The following is a 24,295-nucleotide window of genomic DNA, read 5'->3' as shown; positions in this document are numbered from 1 at the left end:
TTAGACGGAGTCCTGCTTTACTCTGTCGCCCAGGCTGGAGTGCAATGGGGTGATCTCGGCTCACTGCAACCTCCGCCTCCCAGGTTCAAGTGTTTCTCCTGCCTCAGCCTCCCAAAGTGCTGGGATTACAGGCGTGAGCCACAGTGCCTGACCTGAAAATACCATCTTAATGTGTCCTGTAGCTATAACCTTGACACCTAGAGGACTCTCATTATATATTTGTTAAATGAATATTTTTCAGTACCTATCATTGTCCTAAATGTTGGATATTTAATGAAAAAAAAATTTTTTTTTGAGATAGAGTCTTACACTATTGCCCAGGCTGGAGAGCAGTGGCACAATCTCAGCTCGCAATCTCCACCTCCCAGGTTCAAGCGATTTTCCTACCTCAGCCTCCTGAATAGCTGGGATTACAGGAGCGCACCACTATGCCCGGCTAATTTTTGTATTTTTAGTAGAGATGGGATTTCACCATATTGGCCAAGCTGGTCTTGAATTCCTGACCTCAAGTGATCTGCCAGCCTCAGCCTCCCAAAATGCTGGGATTACAGGTGTGAGCCACTGCATCTGGCCTTTAATGAATTTTTTTTTTTTTTTTTTTTTTTAAAGTCAGAGTCTCACTCTGCCACCCAGGCTGGAGTGCAATGGTGCAGTCTCAGCTCATGGCAGCCTCTGCCTTCTGAGTTCAAGCTATTCTCTTGCGTCAGCCTCCCGAGTAGCTGGGATTACATGCGTGCACCACCACACCTGGCTAATTTTTGTCTTTTTTGGGGGTAGAGTCGAGGTTCCCCATATTGGTCAGGCTGGTCTTGAACTCCTGACCTCAAGTGATTCACCTACCTCGGCCTCCCAAAGTTCTGGGATTACAGGTGTGAGCCACTGCTCCTGGCTGGCCTTTAATGAAGTTTAAAGCATGGATCTTGACTTGAAAGAGCTCAATTCAGATACAGAAATGGACTTAGATACAGAGCTCTCTAATGATAGGTTTTATATGCTTAGTGCTAAGTAAATTGAAGAAACTTTTAAGTGCCATAGTTATCCAAAGGTGGCTGACATGTCCGGAAAAGTATTAACAGAAGCAAGACTTCAGCTGGACTTTGAAAGGAGGCTCTAAGTTAGATAAGCCCCAAGAGAAGAGGGTAGGTATTCCAGTTGGGGGAAAGGTTGCTCCTGGTAGAGTAGGACAGATGTGAAAGATATGTTTGGAGACAAGAAGATCCGAATGGTTGCAGTTGAGTCATGCAGGGGAGAGTGAAAGAGTAGATAGATTGTAAATTTCTTCAGGACAGAGACCAGGTCTTTGTCTCCTCTAACCACCTAAAACATAGTGAATAAAAACTGCAATTGAATTTTATAGGGTTGTAGAGGGCTTTGAATTCTAAAACGAAAGGGATCAAATCCGTAAAGTATTTTGAATAGAGAGAGAGGTGATGTGGGCTAAGTTGTGATTAGGAAGATTTGTCCAAATAAGCTATCTGCTCTCTATTTGTCACAACTATCAGTTGTTAACTCCAATTCCTTATCTTCAGTTCTGACTGCTCTTCTGAACTCTAGACCAAAGATTCCAACTGTCCGTGAGAAGATCCTCCTAACACCTCACTCTTTGTCTTCTGCTTTACCCAGTGTACCCTCACCAAATCGTTAATCTCTTTCTGTTTTCATTATCTTGAAGTTCTACTCTTCTCCCAGTTGCTCTGGCTGGAAGCATGAGAATTGTCTTGAACTCTGCCATTCTTTACCCACCACCATCTAAAGGCTATTTAAAATAGCTAAAGGCTATTGTTTCTACCTCTACATTGCATGACAATGTACCTGCCCTCTTCTTTACTTTCCTGCTGCCTCTGCCCTAATTCATGCTATTTCAAGATGTTTTTCCTGGTCTGTCATTGGAGCCTTCTAACTGGTTCTTCTGCCTCTTAGTGTCTTTCTGGTACAATGTGGCCTTCAGTGCAAAGCCAGATTAGTCTTCCCAAAACATACTCTAGGTCAGAAAATTTCAGTGGTTCTGCTTTGTCTACTTAATTAAGTACCTACTCCTTACTCTAGCTTTCTGGGTCCTTTGTGATGTCAGCTAGCTGTTCTGTTAGCCTGGTTGCTCATCACACTGCTAACTGCATGTGATGCATGCAATAGCTATACGTTCCCTAAACATATCCTGTATACTTACATGTCTCCAAATCACTACTTGTGCTTTGTAAATTTAAAAAAAAAATTTTTTTTTTTTTTGAGACAGGGTCTTGTTGTCACCCAGGCTGGAGGGCCGTGACACAATCTTGGCTCACTGCAACCTCTGCCTCCTGGGCTCAAGCGACCCTCCCACCTCAGCCACCCAAGTAGCTGGGACCACAGGCTCAAGCCACCATGCCTGGCTTATTTTTGTATTTTTTGTGGAGGCAGTTTTGTCATGTTGCCCAGGCTGGTCTTGAACTCCTGAGCTCAAGTGATCCACACACCTCGATCTCCGAAAGTGCAGGGATTATAGGCATGAACCACCATGCCCAGCCTCCTTGTGTTTTTTTTTAGTTTGGAATCCTTTGACCCCTTTTTGGGCTGCCAGAATTCTACTCGTTATCCCAGGTTTATTTCAGACACCGTTCACTCCGTAGCCTTTTGTCTAAGATCAGGTGTAGTTCTACCACACCTTCCATGAACACCTCTTACCTCTCTGTGAGGATTAATCAACTCTATGCTTGTGCTATAGTGTCATTTTGTGCAGCTTGTATCTGGTGTGTTATTTACTTGGTGTTACTGTTAATTATTTACATGTTGTTCTCCATCACTAGATTATAAACTTTATGAGGTCACAAAACAGGCCTCTTCCAACTTCAGTTCCTTTCTGTGTCAGCTGTGGTGTATCGTTTTTAGATTTCCAGGTGGTTGGTGTTTCTGGGCTTCTTGAAGCGCTTGTCATTTTTCTGTGGCCTTTGGAAACAGCAGAGACTCTTCTTTCACTTGTTTTTTGAATGATTCATAATGTACTGGGACTACATGGATAGGCTATGTTGGATCAGAATGTAGAACTTTGCACCTCAAATGCAGGCTTTCATTTGACGTCAGGCCTACTCTCAAATTGCTCCTAGTAGAGTAGGACAGATAAACAAATAAACAGTGATACCCTGCAATAAGCACACAAACTAGTGTGTGGAAGAGATGGGAAAAGCTCCTGGAGGAGGGGATAGTTGAGTTAAATGCTGAAGAATGAGTAGTCAGAGAAGGGGAGAGCTATATTCACAGTGTATGTGCAAAGGCATGGAACTGAGAGAAAACCTGCCCCATTTGCAGGAATTTTTTTAAACAAGGCTGGAAGTTTTTATGGAAAGGTAGAGGGATGAGTGGTAGGTAGGCATTCCATCATAATGGGTCTTAGCTCCCAAGCTAAAAAGTTTGAATGTTATCCTGAATGGAGGCATCAAGCTTTGGAATTGGGTAGAGCTGGGTTCAAGTTTGACTTCATGACTTACCTTGTGATCTTGGGCACGCTGCTTCATCTGTCTGGACTTTATTTTTCCAGTAAAATAATACCTAACTTACAGAGTTGTTGATCATTAGAAAGAATAGATATAAGGTGCTTAGCACATAAGTTGGTGCTCAATAAATGCTATTAAATTTTATTTATTTATTTATTTTTTTTTTTGAGGAGAGAATCTCACTCTGTCACCTAGGCTGAAGGAGTTCAGTGGTACTTTCTTGGCTCACTGTGACCTCCGCCTCCTGGGTTCAAGTGATCCTCATGCCTCGGCCGCCCAAGTAGCTGGGATTTTACAGGTGCCTGCCACCACGCCTGGCTAATTTGTATTTATAGTAGAGACAGGGTTTCACCAAGTAGACGAGGCTGGTTTTGAACTCCTGACCTCAAGTGATCCGCCTGCTTCCGCCTCCCAAAGTTCTGGGATTACAGGTGGGAGCCACCGCACCCAGCCTAAATGTCAACTGTTAATAATATTGGGCGAATAAGGGCTCACTGAAAGATTTTAAGGTGGACAGTTACAAGATCAACCTTGCCAGAAAGGTTGCTGACACCACTGAGAAGGGTGGATTACAGCAGGGATATCTGTTGGAAGCAAAGAGAAAAGAAGACTTCAGTTTTAGACAAGTTGAGTTTGAGATGAGCATGAAAGTTTTAGGAGGCCATTGAATCTATGAGAGTGGTAAAGGCCTCAGCTAAACATAGAGATTTGGAAATTATCATTGTATAGGTCACAACTGAAACTATGGATGTTCATTAAATCATTAAGGGAGAATGTAGAGAACAGCTATTTTTAATTTTTATTGAAAAGCTATGGATCCCCCTGCCCCCACCGCCCAACACACACACACACACACACACACACACACACACACACGACACAAAACATTTTGCATGTAATTTTAGGTGGTTCCTGAACACTCCTTCTCCAAAACCCGTTAGTGGACTCTTGGGTCCTTGGACATCTGAAGAAGCTGTAATACAGAATGAAAAGAAAAGAGGGCTAAGGATGAGTAACATTTAAGGGATGAACAGAAGAGAAGAAACAACCAAAGGAGGAATAGGAAAACTAGGGTAGAATGGAGTCTCAGATTCAAGAGAGAGAGTCGATATTTAAAAGGTGAAGGAATGATCAGCAGTGTCTTCTGCTACAGAGAGTTTAAGTGAGATAGAACTCAAAACTATCCATTGGGTTGGCAATTAGGTGACTAGGGGGAGAGCAGTTTCAGTGAATGTGTGGGGCTGGAATCCAGGTCACATGGAATAAATAGGAAGTGGGGAAGTGGAGTCTGAGCGTTGTCATCATACTTGTTCAGAAGCCAACAGGAGAGAACCAGGAGAGAGAGAGCAGTTGAAGATACACAGACTAGGGAGTATTGTTGGATTAAGGTTCCCATGGAGAAGAGGAGCGATGATTTTAGGTAGAAGGACTGACTTAGGTTCTGAAAAGGGACAACTCTGGCAATGAACTAAAATAAAATTAGGGTAGGTATTGGTAGCACGATGCTCAAAGACCTTTGTTGATGAAGATCAATAAAGTTGGAAACAAATATTAAATCCTAATTAGGCTGGGTACAGTGGCTCATGTCTGTAATCCCAGCACTTTGGGAGGCTGAAGCGGGAGGATCACATGAGGCCAGGAGTTTGAGATTAGCCTGGACAACATACTGACACCCTGTCTCTACAAAAAATTTAAAAATTAGCCAGACATGATGGCGTGCACCTGTAGTCCTAGATACCTGGGAGGCTGAAGCAGGAGGATCGCTTGAGCCTGGGAGTTCGAGGTTGTGGTGAACTATGATCATGCCACTGCATTCCAGCCTAGGAAACAGAATAAGACCCTGTCTCAAAACAACAACAAATAGCAAATTTTTCTAATTTAAGCCTTCTAATTCAGTAACCTCTAAGTAATTAATAAGGTTTAAAGTGTTAAATCTGAAAATTAGATGGGCAGTTGGGTTCTCCACTTCTGTAGAGATGCTGGTGGTGGGCCATGGGCTCTCACTTCTTTGTTTATAGCCTTTGGTGGGGCTGAGATTATAAAGAACATTAAAATGAATATTGCCTTTTCTTTGCCAGTTTTCCTGTCACATAAGGGTACTTTCTGAGACTTTTACCTCAGTTTTACCTTTCTGCCTAACCTGCAATGTTAGGCAGAAAGATGTTTGCTAGGCCTGGAGTTAAACTAGGGATTTATGTGTTAGGAGCCAATCTAAAACTTACTAAATAGTTTGAGAGTCTGAGCTATTATTCTGAAGGTCAGTGTAATTCTTAAGGTTGCTTCTTGGATTTCCTTGCTGAAGATTAAGATCTATTAAACTCTAGGCACTGTAATATTCTTTGATCCTGAAGTTTAAACCAGGAATGAACTTTCATGTAATTGATGGGCTTACCAACATAGGATCTTAAAAAATTATCTTCCAGCTCTTAGGGGCAAAGGAATTCTATAAAACCGTTTTCTGAGGAGCTTATGGCTCAGCTCTAAGCAGGCTAGGTAGTCTTGGGAAGGGCTTGTAATCATGTTGCCTTTAATGATTATATTCACAATAAGTACTTAAATGTCTTTCTCCAGAGCTGAAAGTCAGCTTTTTAGCTTTTGGAAGCATGATTGGTATGAGACCATCAGGTTTCCTTAGTACATTACCATTATGGAAGGGCTTGGTAGATTAGCAGAATAATTTATGGATAGTAATTTTTTTTTTTTTGAGATGGAGTCTTGCACTGTTGTCCAAACTTGAATGCGGTGGCGCGATCTCGGCTCACTGCAACCTCTGCCTCCCAGGTTGAAGCAATTCTCCTGCCTCAGCCTCCCGAGTAGCTGGGACTACAGGCCACCACACCCAGCTAATTTTTGTATTTTTAGTAGAGACAGGGTTTTACTATGTTGGCCAGGCTGATCTCGAACGCCTGACCTCGTGATCCACCTGCCTTGGCCTCCCAAAGTGCTGGGATTACAGGTGTGAGCTACCGTGCCCCGCCTATGGATAGTAAAATTAAAAAGAATCATGCTACTCACATATTCAGGTCTAAACGAAATGAGGCAGTGTACTAAAAAGAAACCAGAAGAATTCCACCTCCTTTAAGGTACTTACTAGTTTAAAAGAAAATCTGTTAATTTTTTCCTTTTTCTTTTCTCTTTGTTGTTGTTGTTTTTTTTTGTTTTTTTTTTTTTTGAGACCGAGTCTTGCTCTGTCACCCAGGCTGTAGTACAGTGGTGCGATCTCGGCTCACTGCAAGCCCCGCCTCCTGAGTTCACGCCATTCTCCTGCTTCAGCCTCCCCAGCAGCTGGGACTACAGGCACACGCCGCAATGCCCAGCTATTTTTTTTGTATTTTTAGTAGAGACGGAGTTTCACCGTGTTAGCCAGGATGGTCTCGATCTCCTGACCTCGTGATCCACCTGCCTTGGCCTCCCAAAGTACTGGGATTACAGGCACGAGCCACCGTGCCTGGCAATTTTTTCTTTTTTCATCTGTATGTTGTTTGACCTATTACAGCAAATATACATAGCTTTTATAAAAAAAGAAATTATGAAAAGAGAGAACACTTCTGTCATCAGAATGAAAATTTTTAAAATTAGAATCAGACTGTTTTTGGCTATGAAGGTAATTAATATAGTGAAGCACAGTGGGCCTGATATCATGTGAAAATGTAATGGACACAACTTTAGTTAGCTCTAATTTTTCCACCATGCCTTCTTATATCAGCACACAAGTGATACTTACTGGCATGTTGTGTTTTTGTTTTTTCAGACAGAGTCTCAGTCTGTTGTCCCATCTGGAGTGCAATGGCACAGTCATAACTTGCTGCAGCCTCAAACTCCCAGGCTCAAGTGATCCTTCTGCCTCGGCCTCCCAAAGTGCTAGGATTACAGGCATAAGCCAGCTTGCCTGGCAGGGTTTTGAGGTTTTTGTATATTGAACTGGATTCTTGTAGGTAACTCAGTTCTGATTTCATTTTGTGTGTTTCTGTAGCCAGTCTTCTAATCATACTTGGCCAATTAAGAGCACTCTCTGGTGGTTTTATGTTTGAGGTCTTACTATGTAGAGCTTTAGGTGTTGCAAGTTGTGGGAAATACAAAAATGTAAATCATGGTCTCTTCGAGGAGTTAATGATCTCACTGGTAATGTAAGAATAAGCATATTAAAAGTTCAGAACACTATATAATTATTTAAGTGCTGATTGAGTGATTAGCCCAGTAAGTAACATGGATATTTGGAGGACACAGAGACTATTGAGAACTGGAGTTGTCAGAAAAGGCAGCCAGAATTTTTCTTAAACACAAATCTGAGCATGTCATTCTCCAGTTCAAAATCTTTCAGTGCTTCCCCTTACCTATAGGATAAAGTTCAGGTTCCTTAAGCTTGTCATGAAAGGTCATGATTTTGCTCATACCATCCTATCTTGCCACTACCTAGTTGTCTTTCAACTATTCCTAATTCTGTGCAGTTCTTCGAACATAAGCTTTTTCTTGTCTCCATGAATTTGCATTAGCTATAACTTTATGTAGCGACTTTGTTCCTTCCCTTCTCTTTCTGGCTTATACTCATCTTTTAAGGTTAGATAGAGTCACTCCTCTTGGAAACTTCATTAAGTCCCCCATATTTCCTGTCCCTACCAAGGTATGCTTAACCTCTTATGTTCATGAGCACTCTGTGTTTACCTGTTATAGCACTTATCAAACTGTTTTGAAGTTATTTCTCTTATTTAAAGAATAAATGAGGCCAGGTGCCTGTAATCCCAGCATTTTGGGAGGTCAACGTGGGTGGATCACCTGAGGTCAGGAGTTTGAGACCAGCCTGGCCCATATGGTGAAACCCCGTCTCTACTAAAAATACAAAAATTAGCTTGATGTGGTGGTGGGCACCTGTAATCCCAGCTACTCTGGAGGCTGAGGCAGGAGAATCGCTGAAACCTAGGAGGCAGAGTTGCATTGAGCCCAGATCGCACCATTGCACTCCAGCCTGGGTGACAAGAGCAAAACTCTGTCTCAAAAACAAGCAAAAAAAGAATACATGAGTGAATGAATGAGGTGGATTTTAAAGAATAAATACCATTTGGAGAGATGAAGAGAAGTGGCCTGCCATGAAGGGAAAATAAGTAGTATGAGCAAAGTGTCAGTGATTTCGATGAGACTATAGTTGGAAGCTGATTCTGATTCAGTCTGCAGATGACACGGGCTTGGAAAGGATGATGATGTTGGATAACTAAATCAGCATCTAAAAATATCAAAATATGTTGGAATGACAGTGGTCAAATCTAATAAGAATCCTGGCTTCAAATACTTTCAAGGCTCCATCAGTTGAAAGATGGATTAAACTTTTAAGTCTAATAATAATACTTGTTTTTTTTTTTGAGATAGAGTCTCGCCCTGTTGCCAAGCTGGAGTGCAATGGCACGGTCTCAGCTCCCTGCAACCTCCGCCTCCCAGGTTCAAGCTGTTCTCCTGCCTCAGCCTCCCGAGTAGCTGGGATTACAGGCATGCGCCACCATGCCCGGCTAATTTTGTGGTTTTAGCAGAGACGGGGTTTCACTATGTTGATCAGGCTGGTCTTGAACTTCCAACCTCAGGTGATCTGCCCGCCTCAGCCTCCCAAAGTGCTGGGATTACAGGCATGAGCCACTGCACCTGGCCTAATAATAATACATCTGACAGTCCCAAATGAGAGTCAATAGGCAGAAGTTATAAGGAAAGCAGATTATGACATTTTATAGAATTATTACATTGGTGCATTGTCTTTCTTCCTCTGTTAGTGAATTCTCTGTTACCCTAAATTTTAAACATCAAGAATATCGTAGATTTATGGGAGAGCTGTAGAGACCTTTCAACGTGAACTTATGATTCTTTGTTGTCAAAGGGATTTGTGTGTCAGCAAAGAATTAGACTATATAATTTCTAAGGTCCATTCCTTAGTGCTGTAGTTCATAGTAGGAAGAAAATTATTTCTTGCAAAGCAAGAAAGGATTCAAGGCTGAAAATAAGGATATGAAGATAAAAACAGAGGCCAAGATAAGAAGTGCTTATTGAATGGCTATAAACTCAGGAAAAATAAGTAGATAAATATATTCACCTGGCATGTAGAACGAGCATTGACATTGTTTGGAATGGCAGTATGTTGGCTTTTCCTAGGGGATCAATAAGAAGAAAATAACTGGGCATTGGGGAGAGAGAACCTGGCTGAAGCTTCTATGAATTACTAGTGAACCAGATTTATATACCTCTGCAACTTTTTATTTTATTTTATTTTATTTTTTTGAGACGGAGTCTCGTGCTGTCGCCCAGGCTGGAGTGCAGTGGCGCGATCTCGGCTCACTGCAAGCTCCGCCTCCCGGGTTCACGCCATTCTCCTGCCTCAGCCTCCCAAGTAGCTGGGACTATAGGCGCCCGCCACCTCGCCCGGCTATTTTTTTTTGTATTTTTTAGTAGAGACGGGGTTTCACCGTGTTAGCCAGGATGATCTCGATCTCCTGACCTCGTGATCCGCCCCTCTCGGCCTCCCAAAGTGCTGGGATTACAGGCTTGAGCCACCGCGCCCAGCCACCTCTGCAACCTTCTTCTGAAATGTTCTCTGTCTTGGAAAAGATATGGAAGAGTCAAGCAGCGGGCAATGGTGGTAATTTAGGTTTGCAGATTGTCATGGTGAATGTAGTAGTAGGTGGTTAGGCAGGGAGAGTCTCTGGGGTATTAGTGAGGGAAGCTTTGAATTGCATAACCATGTTGTCTAGCATGGACTGGGATTATTTTAAATGTCCTTTTTCTTTTTATGAGACTGTGTCTTACTCTGTCACCCAGGCTGGAGTGCAGTGGTGTGATCACGGCTCACTGCAACCTCCGCCTCCCAGGTTCGAGCGATCCTCCCACCCTCTCACCTCAGCCTCCTGAGTAGCTGGGACTACAGGTGCACACCACCAACTGGCCAATTTTTGTATTTTTAGCAGAGGTAGGGTTTTACCATGTTGGCCAGGCTGGTCTCCAACTCCTGAGCTCTAGTGATCCACTGGCCTCAGCCTCCCAAACTGCTGGGATTATAAGGCGTGAACCACCATGCCCAGCTGTAGATGTCCTTAATGAGTAGGGTAAAATAAGAATGGAGTGATTGAAGGTTTAGAATGATTAGGAGAGGGTATGAGAGACTGATAATGGTAAGTGCTAAATAGGTACGTTTGGGGAAGGAATAAGGCCCAAAATGTGGCAGTGTGGTGGCTGGACATGAATTGGAGATGAGTGCCCGTGGAGCCAAGTAGGCACAGATGCATTGTCACATATGTCTTCACGTATATGTAGAGAGGATAAATGAACCAAGTCATCAGGGAAGGCTAAGGTAGATTTGCCATGTGGAAGGGGATAGGCTGCGGGGCATGGTCCATGACAGTGAGGATGATTTGAACAAGATGTTATAGGGGATGGTGTGGGCTTTCAAAAATAGAAAAGGACCAGGACTGATGGCTCAGTGGTCTAGAAATGGCTCTGGGGAATTGGCAAGAGTCGGAGAAAGTAAGTCCTTTACAGGATAAGGCCTCTGTGGAGCAGTCATTGTCAAGCATTGATAGTCATGTTTCTGTTAAAGAGGTAAAAAAAATGGAGAAAGAAAGGGAGTTTGCTACTATGACAGGAAAAGGGAGAGAGGGAAGAGATGTTCCGTGGGAGTAAACTGGGCAGCTTTGAGAGTTTGAGTGTTTTGATAATGGCTGGTAAAGAAATTGGAATGAAGAAATTACTGGGGTAGGAGAGGGAGGGAGTTGCGCATTACTCAGGCAGATCAGCACATGAAGAGTGAAATTTAACCACTGCAATATGTGTGTCCCAAATGTCAAGGCCACCCCATCTGTTGGTGGTATCATGGCTTTGGCTTTTTGAAGCTTGTTGTGAGAGAAGTGGGGAATCACTCTGTCCCCTGCTCTGCTCAAATTATCATGCTAAGGAGACTTTGCCATGGTATGATTTTTGAGGCACATGATGATTCTGTCTAATTTGTAAAGTGACAACGTGATCAGGACCAAAGAGGAAGTTCAGCTAGGCCAAACCTTCCTAAGAAGAAGTCACTGTCCCACAGTTATGTGGGTAAGTTGTTCTAGAGAAACATAGGTGTGGGCAGGGCTGCAGTGTGGGAACCTGTTACCTGGGTAGCACTAAGCCCGTGCCTTCTCTGTGTTTTCTTTACAGATGAACGGGACCGGGTTCAGAAGAAAACATTCACCAAGTGGGTCAACAAGCACTTAATGAAGGTAAGACCCCTTCATATATATGCTGCCCCAGCACCTCTCACTGCTTTCATCTGGATCTGTCATTCCGTCTTTCAGATGGTTTAGATTGCTTGCTGTGTGCTCGAGTCTATGAAGATACACATATGACTTTTCTTTTCTCTTTCCTTTTTTAATAGAGAAGGGGTCTTGCCATGTTGCTCAGGCTGTTCTCAAACTCCTGGACTCAAGCAATCCTACTGTCTCAGCCTCCAAAGTTCTGGGATTACAGGCATGAGCCACCATGCCCAGCTTTTTGAAAACTAACATAGTCATAATAGCATGGAAACTTGTATTAATCTGCTTCTTGATGAAGACAGTATTACCTACCATTACATCAGGAGGCAGAGGTTGAGGATACCATGGGATGATTTAAAAAATTCAAAGAACAGTTTACTCCTAGCTTTATACATTACTTTATAAGCCTGTTTCTTTTTTATTTCATTTATTAATTTTTTTTTTTTTTTAAATTTATTTTTTTTTTTGAGACGGAGTCTCGCTGTGTCTCCCAGGCTGGAGTGCAGTGGCGTGATCTCGGCTCACTGCAAGCTCCGCCTCCCGGGTTCACGCCATTCTGCCGCCTCAGCCTCCCAAGTAGCTGAGACTACAGGCGCCCACCACCACGCCCGGCTAGTTTTTTGTATTTTTAGTAGAGACGGGGTTTCACCATGTTAGCCAGGATAGTCTCGATCTCCTGACCTCGTGATCCACCCGCCTCGGCCTCCCAAAGTGCTGGGATTACAGGCTTGAGCCACCGCGCCCGGCTATTAATTTATTTTTTAAATAGAGACAGGGTCTCACTATGTTGCCCAGTCTGGTATCAAACTCCTGGGCTAAAGTGCTCCTCCTACCTTGGCCTCCTAAAGTGTTAGGATTACAGGCGTGAGCCACTTCGCCCAGTGTATTTTTATTTTTTAATCTGAATACTATGGAAGGATGATAGAGGGGGATTTTGTCTCTTTCTCTTAAAGTGCATGAAGCTTAAATGTTTAACTTGATGAATTTTTACATGAATTTTACCACCAGATAGTCTAAAATACAGAATATTTCTAGAATGGTTAGGGCTGGGTGAAGATTATTATTATCATTACTATTATTATTTTAAATAGAGGAGAAACCAAAACAGAGGCATGTTAAGACTCACCTAAGGATAATAATAATATAATAATTATAATTATATATTAGATATATAAATAAATATCATAATAATATATTATTATTATTATTTTAAATAGAAGAGAAACCAAAACAGAGGCATGTTAAGACTCACCTAAAGATAAAACAGTATGACTACTGTGGCAGTTAGGATCTGAAAACGCAAGTTTTTGAATTATAATAATAATTAGTGCTTCTCTGGGAAAGGTCACCAGTGATCCCTTAATTGCCCTATCCAGTAGCCTAGTTTTTTCTTCCTCTTATTTGATTTCTCTGTAGCATTTGATACTCTTGTCTACTCCTTAAAATCCTCTCTTACATTGACTTCTAGAACATTGCTTTTTCCTGAATTACCTCTTGCCTCTACGAATGCCTTTTTTTCTACCTGTTTCATTGACTTTTCTTCCTCTGTCTGACTCTTCCATGTTGGTGTTCCCCAGGATCCTAACCTTGGCCATTTTTTGGTTTTGTGTCTGTATTCTTTTTGGGCAGTCTCATCCATTGTAGCCACTGGGATTGTTTTGTTGCATGGAATGGAAAGAAACACAAGTAGAAATGGATATGGGATGATCTCACAGAATCTGGTGTCTAGATGCAGCTGGGCTTTATGAAACCTAAACAGTTATCCGAAAACTACTCTTGCTCTTTTTTTTTTTTTTTTTTTTTTTTTTGAGACAGAGTCTTACCCTGTTGCCCAGGCTGGAGTACAGTGGCAAGATCGGAGATCACTGTAGTCCTCCTGGGCTCGAGTGATTCTCCCACCTCATCCTCCCGAGTAGCTGGAACTATAGGCATGCACTACCACACCTGGCTAATTTTTAAAATTTTTTGTAGAGATGGGTTCTTACTGTGCTGCCCAGGTCTTTCTTGTGTTTGTTTGTTTGTTTGTTTTTTAAGATGGAATTTCACTCTTGTTGCCCAGGCTGGAGTGCAATGGCACAATCTCAGCTCACCACAACCTCCGCCTCCCGGGTTCAAGCAATTCTCCTGCCTCAGCCTCCTGAGTAGCTGGGATTACAGGCATGAGCCACCACGCCCGGCTAATTTTGTATTTTTAGTAGAGATGGGGTTTCTCCATGTTGGTCAGACTGGTCTCGAACTCCCAACCTCAGGTGATCCGCCCACCTCAGCCTCCCAAAGTGCTGAGATCATAGGCGTGAGCCACGTGCCTGACCAACCCAGGTCTTTCTTGTTTATGGGGCCTTGTGTTCTTTCATTTTACTTCTGTGTACCTCCTATATTCATTTCTCTGCTTTTCTCTTACTGCTATGAGTGAGCCATGGCGGCTGTGCCTCAAACAGTGATGTAAACCCCTGAGGCCACATGATTCTGAATGCACAAACACAGAAAGTCTGATGGGCTGAGGTCTTCTTTTCCTCCATGGGCCGATTGTCCATCTGTAGTTCAGTAAACCGTGGGTAAGGAGGTGGTTACATAAATCAAACATGGCTTCTTAGGACCACTTGTTTAATGAGTACTGCAGGTGAGCATGATTTTCACACTACAAAATCTGAATAAGGAGGCAATGATAGAGCCTTTTCTTGGATTCTTGCCTGAGCCAAAGGCGTGTGTCATGGTATATTTTACACGTTCATCTGTATGTTACCTAGCCATAGCTTTTATTGAACACACCCTAAATTGTTAAATATTTTCACTCATGTAGCTAGTTGTCCAAGTTAGGAACCTATTTGATTCAGTACTGCCCATAATCTCTCCCTTGTTACCAAGTCCAGTCAATCACTTGCAGCTCAGAAAGATTGCATGCATCTGTCTTCTCTTCTCCATATCGCTGCTTTTGTTCAGGGCCTTTGTGTCTGTTGCCTTGACCATTATAATAGTTTCCTAATAAAGTTTTCTATTATAACAATGGTAGTAATAGTATCTTGAAGACTTCCTGTAAATCAGACATATTCTCTATGTCTGTGTGTGACAGGGTTTGCTCTGTTACCAGGCTAGAGTGTAGTGGTACAATCATAGCTCACTACAGCCTCCAACTCCTGGGCTCAAGTGATCCTCCCACCACAGCCTCCCAAATAGCTCGGTTTATAGGCACATGCCACTGTGCCTGGCTAATTTGTGTATGTGTGTTTGTAGAGATGGGGTCTTGGTATGTTGCCCAGGCTTGTCTTGTACTTCTGACCTCAAGCAATCCTCCTGCCTTGGCCTCCCAGTGTCTTGGCATTACAGTCATGAGCCACCATGTCTAGTCTAAATTGGACATTCTATATACTAAGTCCTTTACATGGATTATTTCATTTAATCCTTCAGTGATCTTATGCTGTGGATTCTGTTAATGTCCCCATTTTATAAATTACTTAGAGAGGGTAAGTAATTAGTTCAAGGTCATGCTGCTAGAAAAAGGCAGAACTGAAATTTTAAAATTCAGGCAACCTAAAGTCTAGAAACCGTGCTCTTAACCCATGCAGAACTGGCTCTGGTTGCTGCCTACCTTTCCAGGCTCATAGCACCAAGTTTCCCTCATACCTTGAGCTCTTGCTGAACTGTGTGCCATGCTATTTTATGACTCTGTATCTTTGTTCATTCTACTCCCTGTGCTTGGAATACCTTTCCCAAGTTTGTTCTGCCTGGATAACACCAACTTAACACCTCTTCAATAAGTATTTTCCTGACTCTCTGATGTGGAACTGACTACCCTTTCTTTGTGCCCCTGACTGTACTCCTTATGTGCTTTTGTTAAAGCATCCAGAGTGTTTATATACATGGTGTATCTTTCAGCTATATCACCACTTGAGGGCAAATATTGTGTCTTACTATTTATAGTGTTAGGACAAAGAAGAAAGAGAGAGAAGTAAGGAGAAAAAGAAATTATAATTTCCTTTTTTTTTTTTTTGAGATGGAGTCTTGCTCTGTCGTCCGGCTGGAGTGCAGTGGCGCGATCTCAGCTCACTGCAACCTCCGCCTCCTGGGTTCAAGCAACTCTCCTGCCTCAGCCTCCCGAGTAGCTGGAACTACAGGCGTGTGCCACCAAAACCTGGCTAATTTTTGTATTTTTAGTAGAGACAGGGTTTCACCATATTGGCCAGGCTGCTCTCCTGGCCTTGTGATCTGCCTGCCTCAGCCTTCCAAAGTCATGAGATTACAGGCGTGAGCCACCGCATCCAACCGTGATTTCCTTTTGTAAATTTCTTCTATGGCTACTAGTTGCCTCTAGAGTTTGATGTCACCTAATTCTGTCATGACATAGAGCACTTTGCAGCATTTCCAACCCACCTGTCCAGCTTCATTTGTAAGCACTCTGTTTTTTGTATCGCGCTGTAGCCACATGAGACAACTCACTGCTCCCTAAACACTGTGTACTTTCACACCTCCTTGCTTATTTATTTCTCTCCCTAGAATGCACGTCCCAGCCTCCTCTGCCTGGTCATCACCCACTTCACCTTCTAGGCCCAGCTCCAGTGTCACCTTCCTGAGATTCTGACCTCTGTTCCTCAGATTAAATCAATTGCAACTCCATCTCTATATCAGACTGCCTTGAAGAGATGCCTGTGTGTTCACTCACCGGTGTTCTCTGTTACAGTACTCATTGAGGACTGGGATTGTAGTATGCTACTTTCTCTGTTAAGTGCTGCACATAGCACATGAGAAGTATCCAATAAGTACTTATTACCTTGAGTAACTAATATTTCAATAGTGTTTATAGCTTCTGAAGCACATTCTTACCTGTCTTAATCCTTATAGTAACCTTGAAGTAAGTAAAGGTGTTTTATCCTCTCAATTTTAACAGCTAGGGAAAAATGAGAATTAGAGGAGTGAAGTGACTTTGCCAAAATGATACAGCTAGTGAGGGATGGAGCTAAGGATCAGTCAATCATGAGTCTTCTGATCAAAATTACTTGTTCTTTCTGCTAACTATGCTGGCAGCTGATTCTTTCATACCTTGTCTCTAACAGTTGGAGGAACTGAATCAATCCTGCCTTGAGCTTGTCCCCTGAACTTTGTAGTTGAATTCCAGTGCTCTGGCTCCTTGCTGCCTGTTTGTAGCTGATGCTGCCTGTTGGACCTCTGCCTCAGTGCTGTGTGATGACAGGAGGCTCAGGGAGGGAGAAGCAGAGGAACACATCATAGCATTGTTAGAAACTGGAGGCCAGCCAAAGCTTTACTTAAATCCTTGGCTATTTTTCATCTCTTCTCAGGCCCCCAGCCTTACAGTTTCAACAACATTTGCTTATCTTGGGATATTTCAGAGAGAGATGCACTGCTATTCAGAGTTATTGCTCTAAATTGGAATTATTTGAATTTTGGGCTGAGAATTAGGGATTGAGATTTGTTTTTTGCAACTCAAGCATCCTTTGCTTTGCTCCCCAAGTACACCCCAGATTAATGTCATCTTCGGCAGGTAGACCAACGTAAGGACAAAACCAACCAGGTGGCCTGGCATGGTGGTTCATGCCTGTAATCCCACCACTCTGGGAGACTGAGGGGGATGGATCACTTGAGGTCAGGAGTTCAAGACCAGCCAGGCCAACATGGTAAAACCCCATCTCTACTAAAAATACAAAAATTAGCTGGGTGTGGTGGCTGGCGCCTGTAATCCCAGCTATTTTGGGAGGCTGAGGCAGGAGAGTCGATTGAACCCGGGAGGTGGAGGTTGCAGTGAGCTGAGATTGTGCCACTGCACTCCAGCATGGGTGACAGAGCAAGACTCTGTCTCAAATAAATAAATAAATAAAACCACAAACCAGGTCTCCCAACTTCTAGATTTAGTTGATCTTGAAATCTCTTGGATTCCCTGGTAACCTTTTGGGAAACAGCTTACTTTGGGATAAGCAAATTAATTATTCCTTATTGAGAACACTTCTGATCCAATCTTAAAAGAGATTTGTTAAAGATGTAAGCATCTGAAATAACCTAATTTAGAATGTAAACATACATATATAAGAGTTCTGCTTATATACCAGAACCATCAAAAAGAGAAATCTAGGTTTCTAAATGAGGTCTTATTTAAATTACCTATGCTGTATCTCTGGGTGCTGGTAGCTGATGAAGTATATTCCCCTAAAGAGAACATGAAAGTATGTATGAGCTCCTTAGGAGGGAGAACAATGCTTTTCTGGTCAGTTCCTGTTGACTTCAGGGGTTAGTAGTTACAAAGGAAAAGCCCAATATTTAATCTAGCAGATAGAGCAGTTCTTTCCATTTTTGTATACGCAATCTAGAAGCCCCTGGCTTTCCTGGAATTTTAGATAAAATTTCCGTATATACCAGCAAACGTTTTCAAATTTTTAGTGACGCTAACAACCCTTCCCTTCTTCCTTCCCTCCTTCCTTCCCTCCTTCCTTCCTTCCTTCCTTCCTTCCTTCCTTCCTTCCTTCCTTCCTTCCTTCCTTCCTTCCTTCCTTCCTTCCTTCCTTCCCTCCCTCCCTCCCTCCCTCCCTCCCTCCCTCCCTCCCTCCCTCCCTCCCTCCTTCCTTCCTTCCTTCCTTCCTTCCTTCCTTCCTTCCTTCCTTCCTTCCTTCCTTCCTTCCTTCCATCTGTCCATCCGTCAGTCCATCCGTCTTTCTTTCTGTCTTTCTGTTTCAAGAGACAAGGTCTCCCTATGTTCCCTAGGCTGGTCTCAAACTCCTGTGCTCAAGGAATCTTCCTGCTTTGGCCTCCCCAAGTGCTAGGATTACAGGCGTGAGCCACCACACCTGGCCCACTTAAAATTTCTCTATTTCTGTTTGAGATTCTCTAGTTGAATACAGGGTAGCACTGATTCCAGGTATTCTCTCCTATACAGCCTCTGTTTTGGCCACATGAGTCAATTCACTGACTCCCTAATCACTGGGTGGAACTTCATACCTTTTTGCTTATTCATGTCTGTGGGAAATATCAGAATGAGACTGGCAGTGTAGTTTAAGAAATTGACAAAGTGTAGTGCTGGTTAGATGCTGAGGAAAGGAGTGTTGCCTTTGTTGCCTATGTGTGACTATATGATAGTGGTTTGTGGCTGTCTTTGCCTGGACCTGATTTTTTTAGGGCTTAATTTCACTCTAAATGCTTGTCAGGCCTACATTTGGGCCTACATTTGGACTTGGGCTTTACTCTGGATTTTCTATTCCCTATGCTTAAGTGCCTGCCTATGAAAGTAAAGCTACCTTTTGTGGATTTTAATATATTTTTTTGAGACGGAGTTTTGCTCTTTGCCCAGGCTGGCGTGCAATGGCGCGATCTTGGCTCACTGCAACTTCTGCCACCCGGGTTCAAGCAATTCTCCTGCCTCAGCCTCCCAAGTAGCTAGGATTACAGGCATGTACCACCACGCCTGGCTAATTTTGTGTTTTTAGTAGAGATGGGGTTTCTTTTTTTTTTTTTTGAGACGGAGTCTTGCTCTGTAGCCCGGGCTGGAGTGCAGTGACCGGATCTCAGCTCATTGCAAGCTCCGCCTCCCGGGTTTGCGCCATTCTCCTGCCTCAGCCTCCCGAGTAGCTGGGACTACAGGCGCCCGCCACCTCGCCGGGCTAGTTTTTTTTTTTTGTATTTTTAGTAGAGACGGGGTTTCACCGTGTTAGCCAGGATGGTCTCGATCTCCTGACCTCGTGATCCGCCCGTCTCGGCCTCCCAAAGTGCTGGGATTACAGGCTTGAGCCACCGCGCCCGGCCAGATGGGGTTTCTTCATGTTGGTCAGGCTGGTCTTGAATTCCTGACCTCAGGTGATCCGCCCACCTTGGCCTCCCAAAGTGCTGGGATTACAGGCATGAACCACCACGCCCAGCCTGTGGATTTTAGAATCATCCACATTCTTAGAGAAGCTGTTAATCCGGGTTGACCAGTACCACTGTTAGATTCCTCACAATTTAGGGAATTCTCAAAACAGAGATACGATAAAAATTCTTACATGCAAAGAACCTCACACTTTGTTCCCTCCCACCCCCGCTCTCAAACAGGGATTCCCAGCTGCTACTTTTATTCCCTGCATTTAAGCATAGTTCTTTCCAGAGTAAAGAAGTCTAGGACAACTATAATCTTTTTTTTTTTTAGTGTTGGGCTTTTCCTTGAAGACAGATTTGGCCAATGAATCAATACGGGTTTCAGTTTTTACAGTTTGGAGATTTGCCATTCAGAAATCTATCTGAAATTACTAGGCTCACTTTCCCTTTCCCTGTATCTTTTAATAAGTGTAGGAGAGAGTAAATAACATGCTTTTCTCTTTAAAACTTTCTCCTCTGACCTATATATTGCTCTTCAACATAGTCTGAGTCAAGGAAATTGGGCTGCTTACATTTCCTTTTAATTGTTTAGAGGAAAGGTTTCTAGATCAAGTTTTCGGCAGGTGTCAATACTATGAGGCCAGGCGCAGTGGCTCACACCTGTAATATCAGCACTTTGGGAGGCCAAGGTGGGTGGATCACTTGACGTCAGGTGTTCGAGACCAGCCTTACCGACATGGTGAAACCCCGTCTCTACTAAAAATGCAAAAATTAGCTGGGTGTGGTGACGCATGCCTGTAATACCAGCTATTTGGGAGGCTGAGGCAAGAGAATCGCTTGAACCCGGGAGGCAGAGGTTTTAGTGAGCTGAGATCACACCACTGTACTCCAGCCTGGGTGACAGAGCGAGGCTCCATCTCAAAAAAAAAAAAAAAAAAAAAAAAGGATACTATGTGACAACCCTTGGTCTTTTTTGTGTATGTATGGATGTATGGTGGGGAGGAGGGTACTCTTATTATTTAAAATTGTTGATAATCTGTCATTTTGACCCTCCAGGCATCATAGAAGCCTTGTTAGGGGAGTCAGGGGACAATGTTCTAGGCTCAGCTCTGATACTTTCCAGCTAAATGATCTTACACAAGTTATTTAGCTTCTCTAGGCAATGGTTTTCTCATCTGTAAACTAAAGGTATTAGAGTTAAGTAATCTTTAAAGTCCCTTTGAGCTCAGATTAGGATTCCAAGCACTGAAGTGTAATTTATTCCCTTTGTTAAAGCCACTCAGAAATTGAGGAAAGCTGTTTATTTTTTCATAGCTTTAAGTTAATCTTTAAAAAATGGAGGCCGGGTACAGTGACTCATGCCTGTAATCCCAGCACTTTGGGAGGCTGAGGTGGGTGGATCACTTGAGGCAAGGAGTTCAAGACCAGCCTGGCCAACATGGCGAAACCTTGTCTTTATTAAAGATACAAAAAAATTAGCTGGGCATAGCGGCGTGAGCCTTTAGTCCCAGCTACTCGGGAGGCTGAGGCAGGAGATTCACTTGAACCCAGGAGGCAGATATTGTAGTGAGCTGATATTGCACCACTGCACACCAGCCTGAGCAACAGAGTGAGACTCTGTCTCAAAAAAACAAAAACAAAAACAAAAAACAGACAGCAGAGCCCTCCTTGGCTTATTAATGCTTGGGCATTGGGGAGGATTGGACTTGGTCTCTCAAAATCTAATTATTCACTAATTTTAAGAAATCACTTTATGGCTGGGTGTGATGGATCAAGCCTGTAATCCCAGCACTTCAGGAGGCTGAGGCTGGCAGCTTGAGGCCAGGAGTTTGAGACTAGCTTGGGCAACATGGCAAAACCCCATCTCTATAAAGAATAGAAAAAAACTAACCAGGCATGGTTGTGTGTGCCTTGGGAGACTGAGGTGAGAGGATCACCTGAGCCCAGGAAGTCGAGGCTACAGTGAACTGTGATCGTGCCACTGCACGGGCGATGGAAGTGAGACCCTATCTCCAAAAAAAAAAAAAAAAGAAACAAACAAACAAAAAAAAAACTTTATGGCCAGGGACAGTGGCCCACACCTGTAATCCCAACACCTTGGGAGGCTGAGGTGAGAGGATCTCTTGAGGCCAGGAGTTTGAGACCAGCCTGGGTAATGTACTGAGACACCATCTTGCCCCCGCAACCCCTGTCTCTATGAACATTCATTTACAAGTTTTTGTCTGGACATATATTTTCAGTTCTCTTTAATTACATACCTAGGTGCACAACTGGTGGATCGTATGGTAACTTGTGTTTAACATGTTAGTAACCATCACATTATCTTCTAAAGCAAGTGCACCGTTTTACATCCACACCAGCAGTGGATGAGGGTTCTAGTTTCTCTGCATTTTTGCTAAGGCTTATTATCTGTCTTTTATAGTATAGACATCCTAGAGAGCGTGAATCACTGCAGTTTTGATTTATATTTTCCTTATGACTAATGATGTTGAACATCTTTTCAGGTGTTTATTAGCCATTTATGTATCTTCGTTGGAGACATTTACTAATTTTGACAATGATTTTCTCAGAGTGTGCAAACAGGCAAGGTCCTGAATAATTGCAGTTTTTTACTCATTTATTGACAGAACATTATAATTATTTGTTAGAAAGAAGCATCCATATGGATGATTCTTGAACAATCTTGCTTCAGTTGGGTGCTTTTAAAACTTTTTCTTTTTTTGAGACAGGATCTCACTCTGTTGCAGTGGTGTGATAATAGCTCCCTGCAGCTTCAGTCAGCTGGGCTCAAGCAACCCTCCCACCTCAGACTCCTGAATAGCTGGGACTATAGGCATGCACCACCACACCTGGCTAACTTTTAAAATTTTTTGTTGAGATGGAGTCTCACTGTGTTGCCCCAACTGGTCTCAAACTCCTGGGCTCAAATAATCTTCCCAAAGTGCTCAATAACATGCTTGAGCCACCGTACCTGGCCTTCTGAAATTTTGTTGCTTAGTTCACTGGTCATTTTCCTAAGAGATTTGTGGAAAACTTCACAGGCAAACTAGTATGAGCAGAAGAGATGAGGATTTTAGGATGAGATAGATCTGGATTTGATCAGCCTGGCAATTTAGTAGATGTGTGATTGGGGGATGTTAATTGAGCCCTCCAAATCCTATCTCTGTGTCCAAAAAATTCCTGACACAGAAGTACCCAGTAAATGTTAGCTAATTCTTTACCCTTCTTTAGGTAGAGCTGTGTCTAGTATGCTTTAGAAACAAACTGTTGTTTTCTGTTGTTGACAATTTTCCAGGCAAGGGAAAAAAAAATCTCTTTGCATTCTCCTCTCCCATTACCTCTCTCTGTATCTCTTCAATAGTTCTATTTATTTTTTATTAAAAACTTTTTTTGCAGGGGACAGAGTCTCACTCTGTTGCCCAGGGAAGAGTGCAGTGGCACAATCTCGGCTCACTGCAACCTCTCCCTCCTGAGTTCAAGCAGTTCTCCTGTCTCAGCCTCCTGAGTAGCTAGAATGTAAGGAGTGCCTCACCATACCCGGCTAAGTTTTGTATTTTTATTTATTTATTTTTTGAGATGGAGTCGTGCACTGTAGCCCAAATTGGAGTGCAGTGTCATGATCTCGGCTCGATGCAACCTCTGCCTCCCAGGTTCAAGTGATTTTCCTGTCTTAGCCTCGTAGCTGGGATTACAGGTGCCTACCACCACACCCAGCTAATTTTTTGTATTTTTAGTAGAGACAGGGTTTCACTATGTTGGCCAGGCCGATCTCCAACTCTTGACCTCATGATCTACCCACCTTGGCCGCCCAAAGTGCTAGGAGTACAGATGTGAGCCACCACACCCGGCCAATTTTTTTTTTTTTTTTTTTTTTTGAGACCGAGTCTCTGTTGCCCAGGCTGAAGTGCAGTGGCGCCATCTTGGCTCACTGCCACCTGCGCCTCCTGGGTTCAAGTGAATTCTCCTACCTCAGCCTCCCCAATAGCTAGGATTATAGGCGCATGCCACCACGCCCAGCTAATTTTTGTATTTTTAGTAGAGACAAGGTTTTGCCGTATTCGCCAGGCTGGTCTCAAACTCCTGACCTCAGGTGATCCATCTGCCTCCGCTTCCCAAAGTGCTGGAATTACAGGCGTGAGCCACCACGTCCTGCCAATTTTTGTATTTTTAGTAGAGAGGGAGTTTCACCATGTTGGTCAGGGTGGTCTCTAACTCCTGATCTCAGGTGATCTACCTGCCTCGACCTCCCAAAGTGATGGGATTACAGGGATGAGCCACTGTGCCTGGCCAATAGTTTTATTTTTATAGTTATTTGGTTACTGTAGTCAGACAAAGATTGAGAAGGCATAATAAGCTAGTTCTCATCTAAATTTCTTATAATATATACAAGTTTTGCTATCACAGGTATAACACATAATCAGAATTTTGAGAGACATTAGGGCCTTAGTGTGAAATTAACTTTACATTTTAAGTTGCCTCCTTTGTCTTTTCAGTACTCTGTGGTGTTTAATATCTGTTGATAAGATGACCTCACTTGGTCCTCAAGACCAACCGCAATTTGTTTATTATTATTATTATTATTATTTTTGAGTTGCAGTCTTGCTCTGTTGCCCAGGCTGGAATGCAGTGGTGCGATCCTGGCTCGCTGCAACCTCCGCCTGTGCGATTCTCATGCCTCAGCCTCCTGAGTAGCTGGGACTACAGGCATGTGCCACCATGCACAACTTTTTTGTATTTTTAGTGGAGACGGGGTTTTGTCATGTTGGCCAGGCTTGTCTCAAA

At 43.1% G+C, this 24,295-nt stretch overlaps 1 protein-coding gene across 8 annotated transcripts in view; it reads left to right on the top strand.

Annotated features, from left to right (window-relative positions):
- The window catches only part of LOC105494777 (microtubule actin crosslinking factor 1), a 390,378-nt gene that overhangs the window by 120,605 nt on the left and 245,478 nt on the right, over positions 1-24,295 (top strand). For all 8 annotated transcript variants that reach the window (XM_071095727.1, XM_071095735.1, XM_071095721.1 and 5 more), the window contains exon 2: positions 11,631-11,692. In XM_071095727.1, the coding sequence (XP_070951828.1) occupies positions 11,631-11,692 (62 nt within the window). The remainder of the gene's footprint in view (positions 1-11,630; positions 11,693-24,295) is intronic.

The sequence above is a fragment of the Macaca nemestrina genome, chromosome 1, assembly GCF_043159975.1.
Source record: "Macaca nemestrina isolate mMacNem1 chromosome 1, mMacNem.hap1, whole genome shotgun sequence".
Lineage (NCBI taxonomy): Eukaryota > Metazoa > Chordata > Mammalia > Primates > Cercopithecidae > Macaca > Macaca nemestrina.
This window is presented reverse-complemented; position numbering and strand designations above follow the sequence as displayed.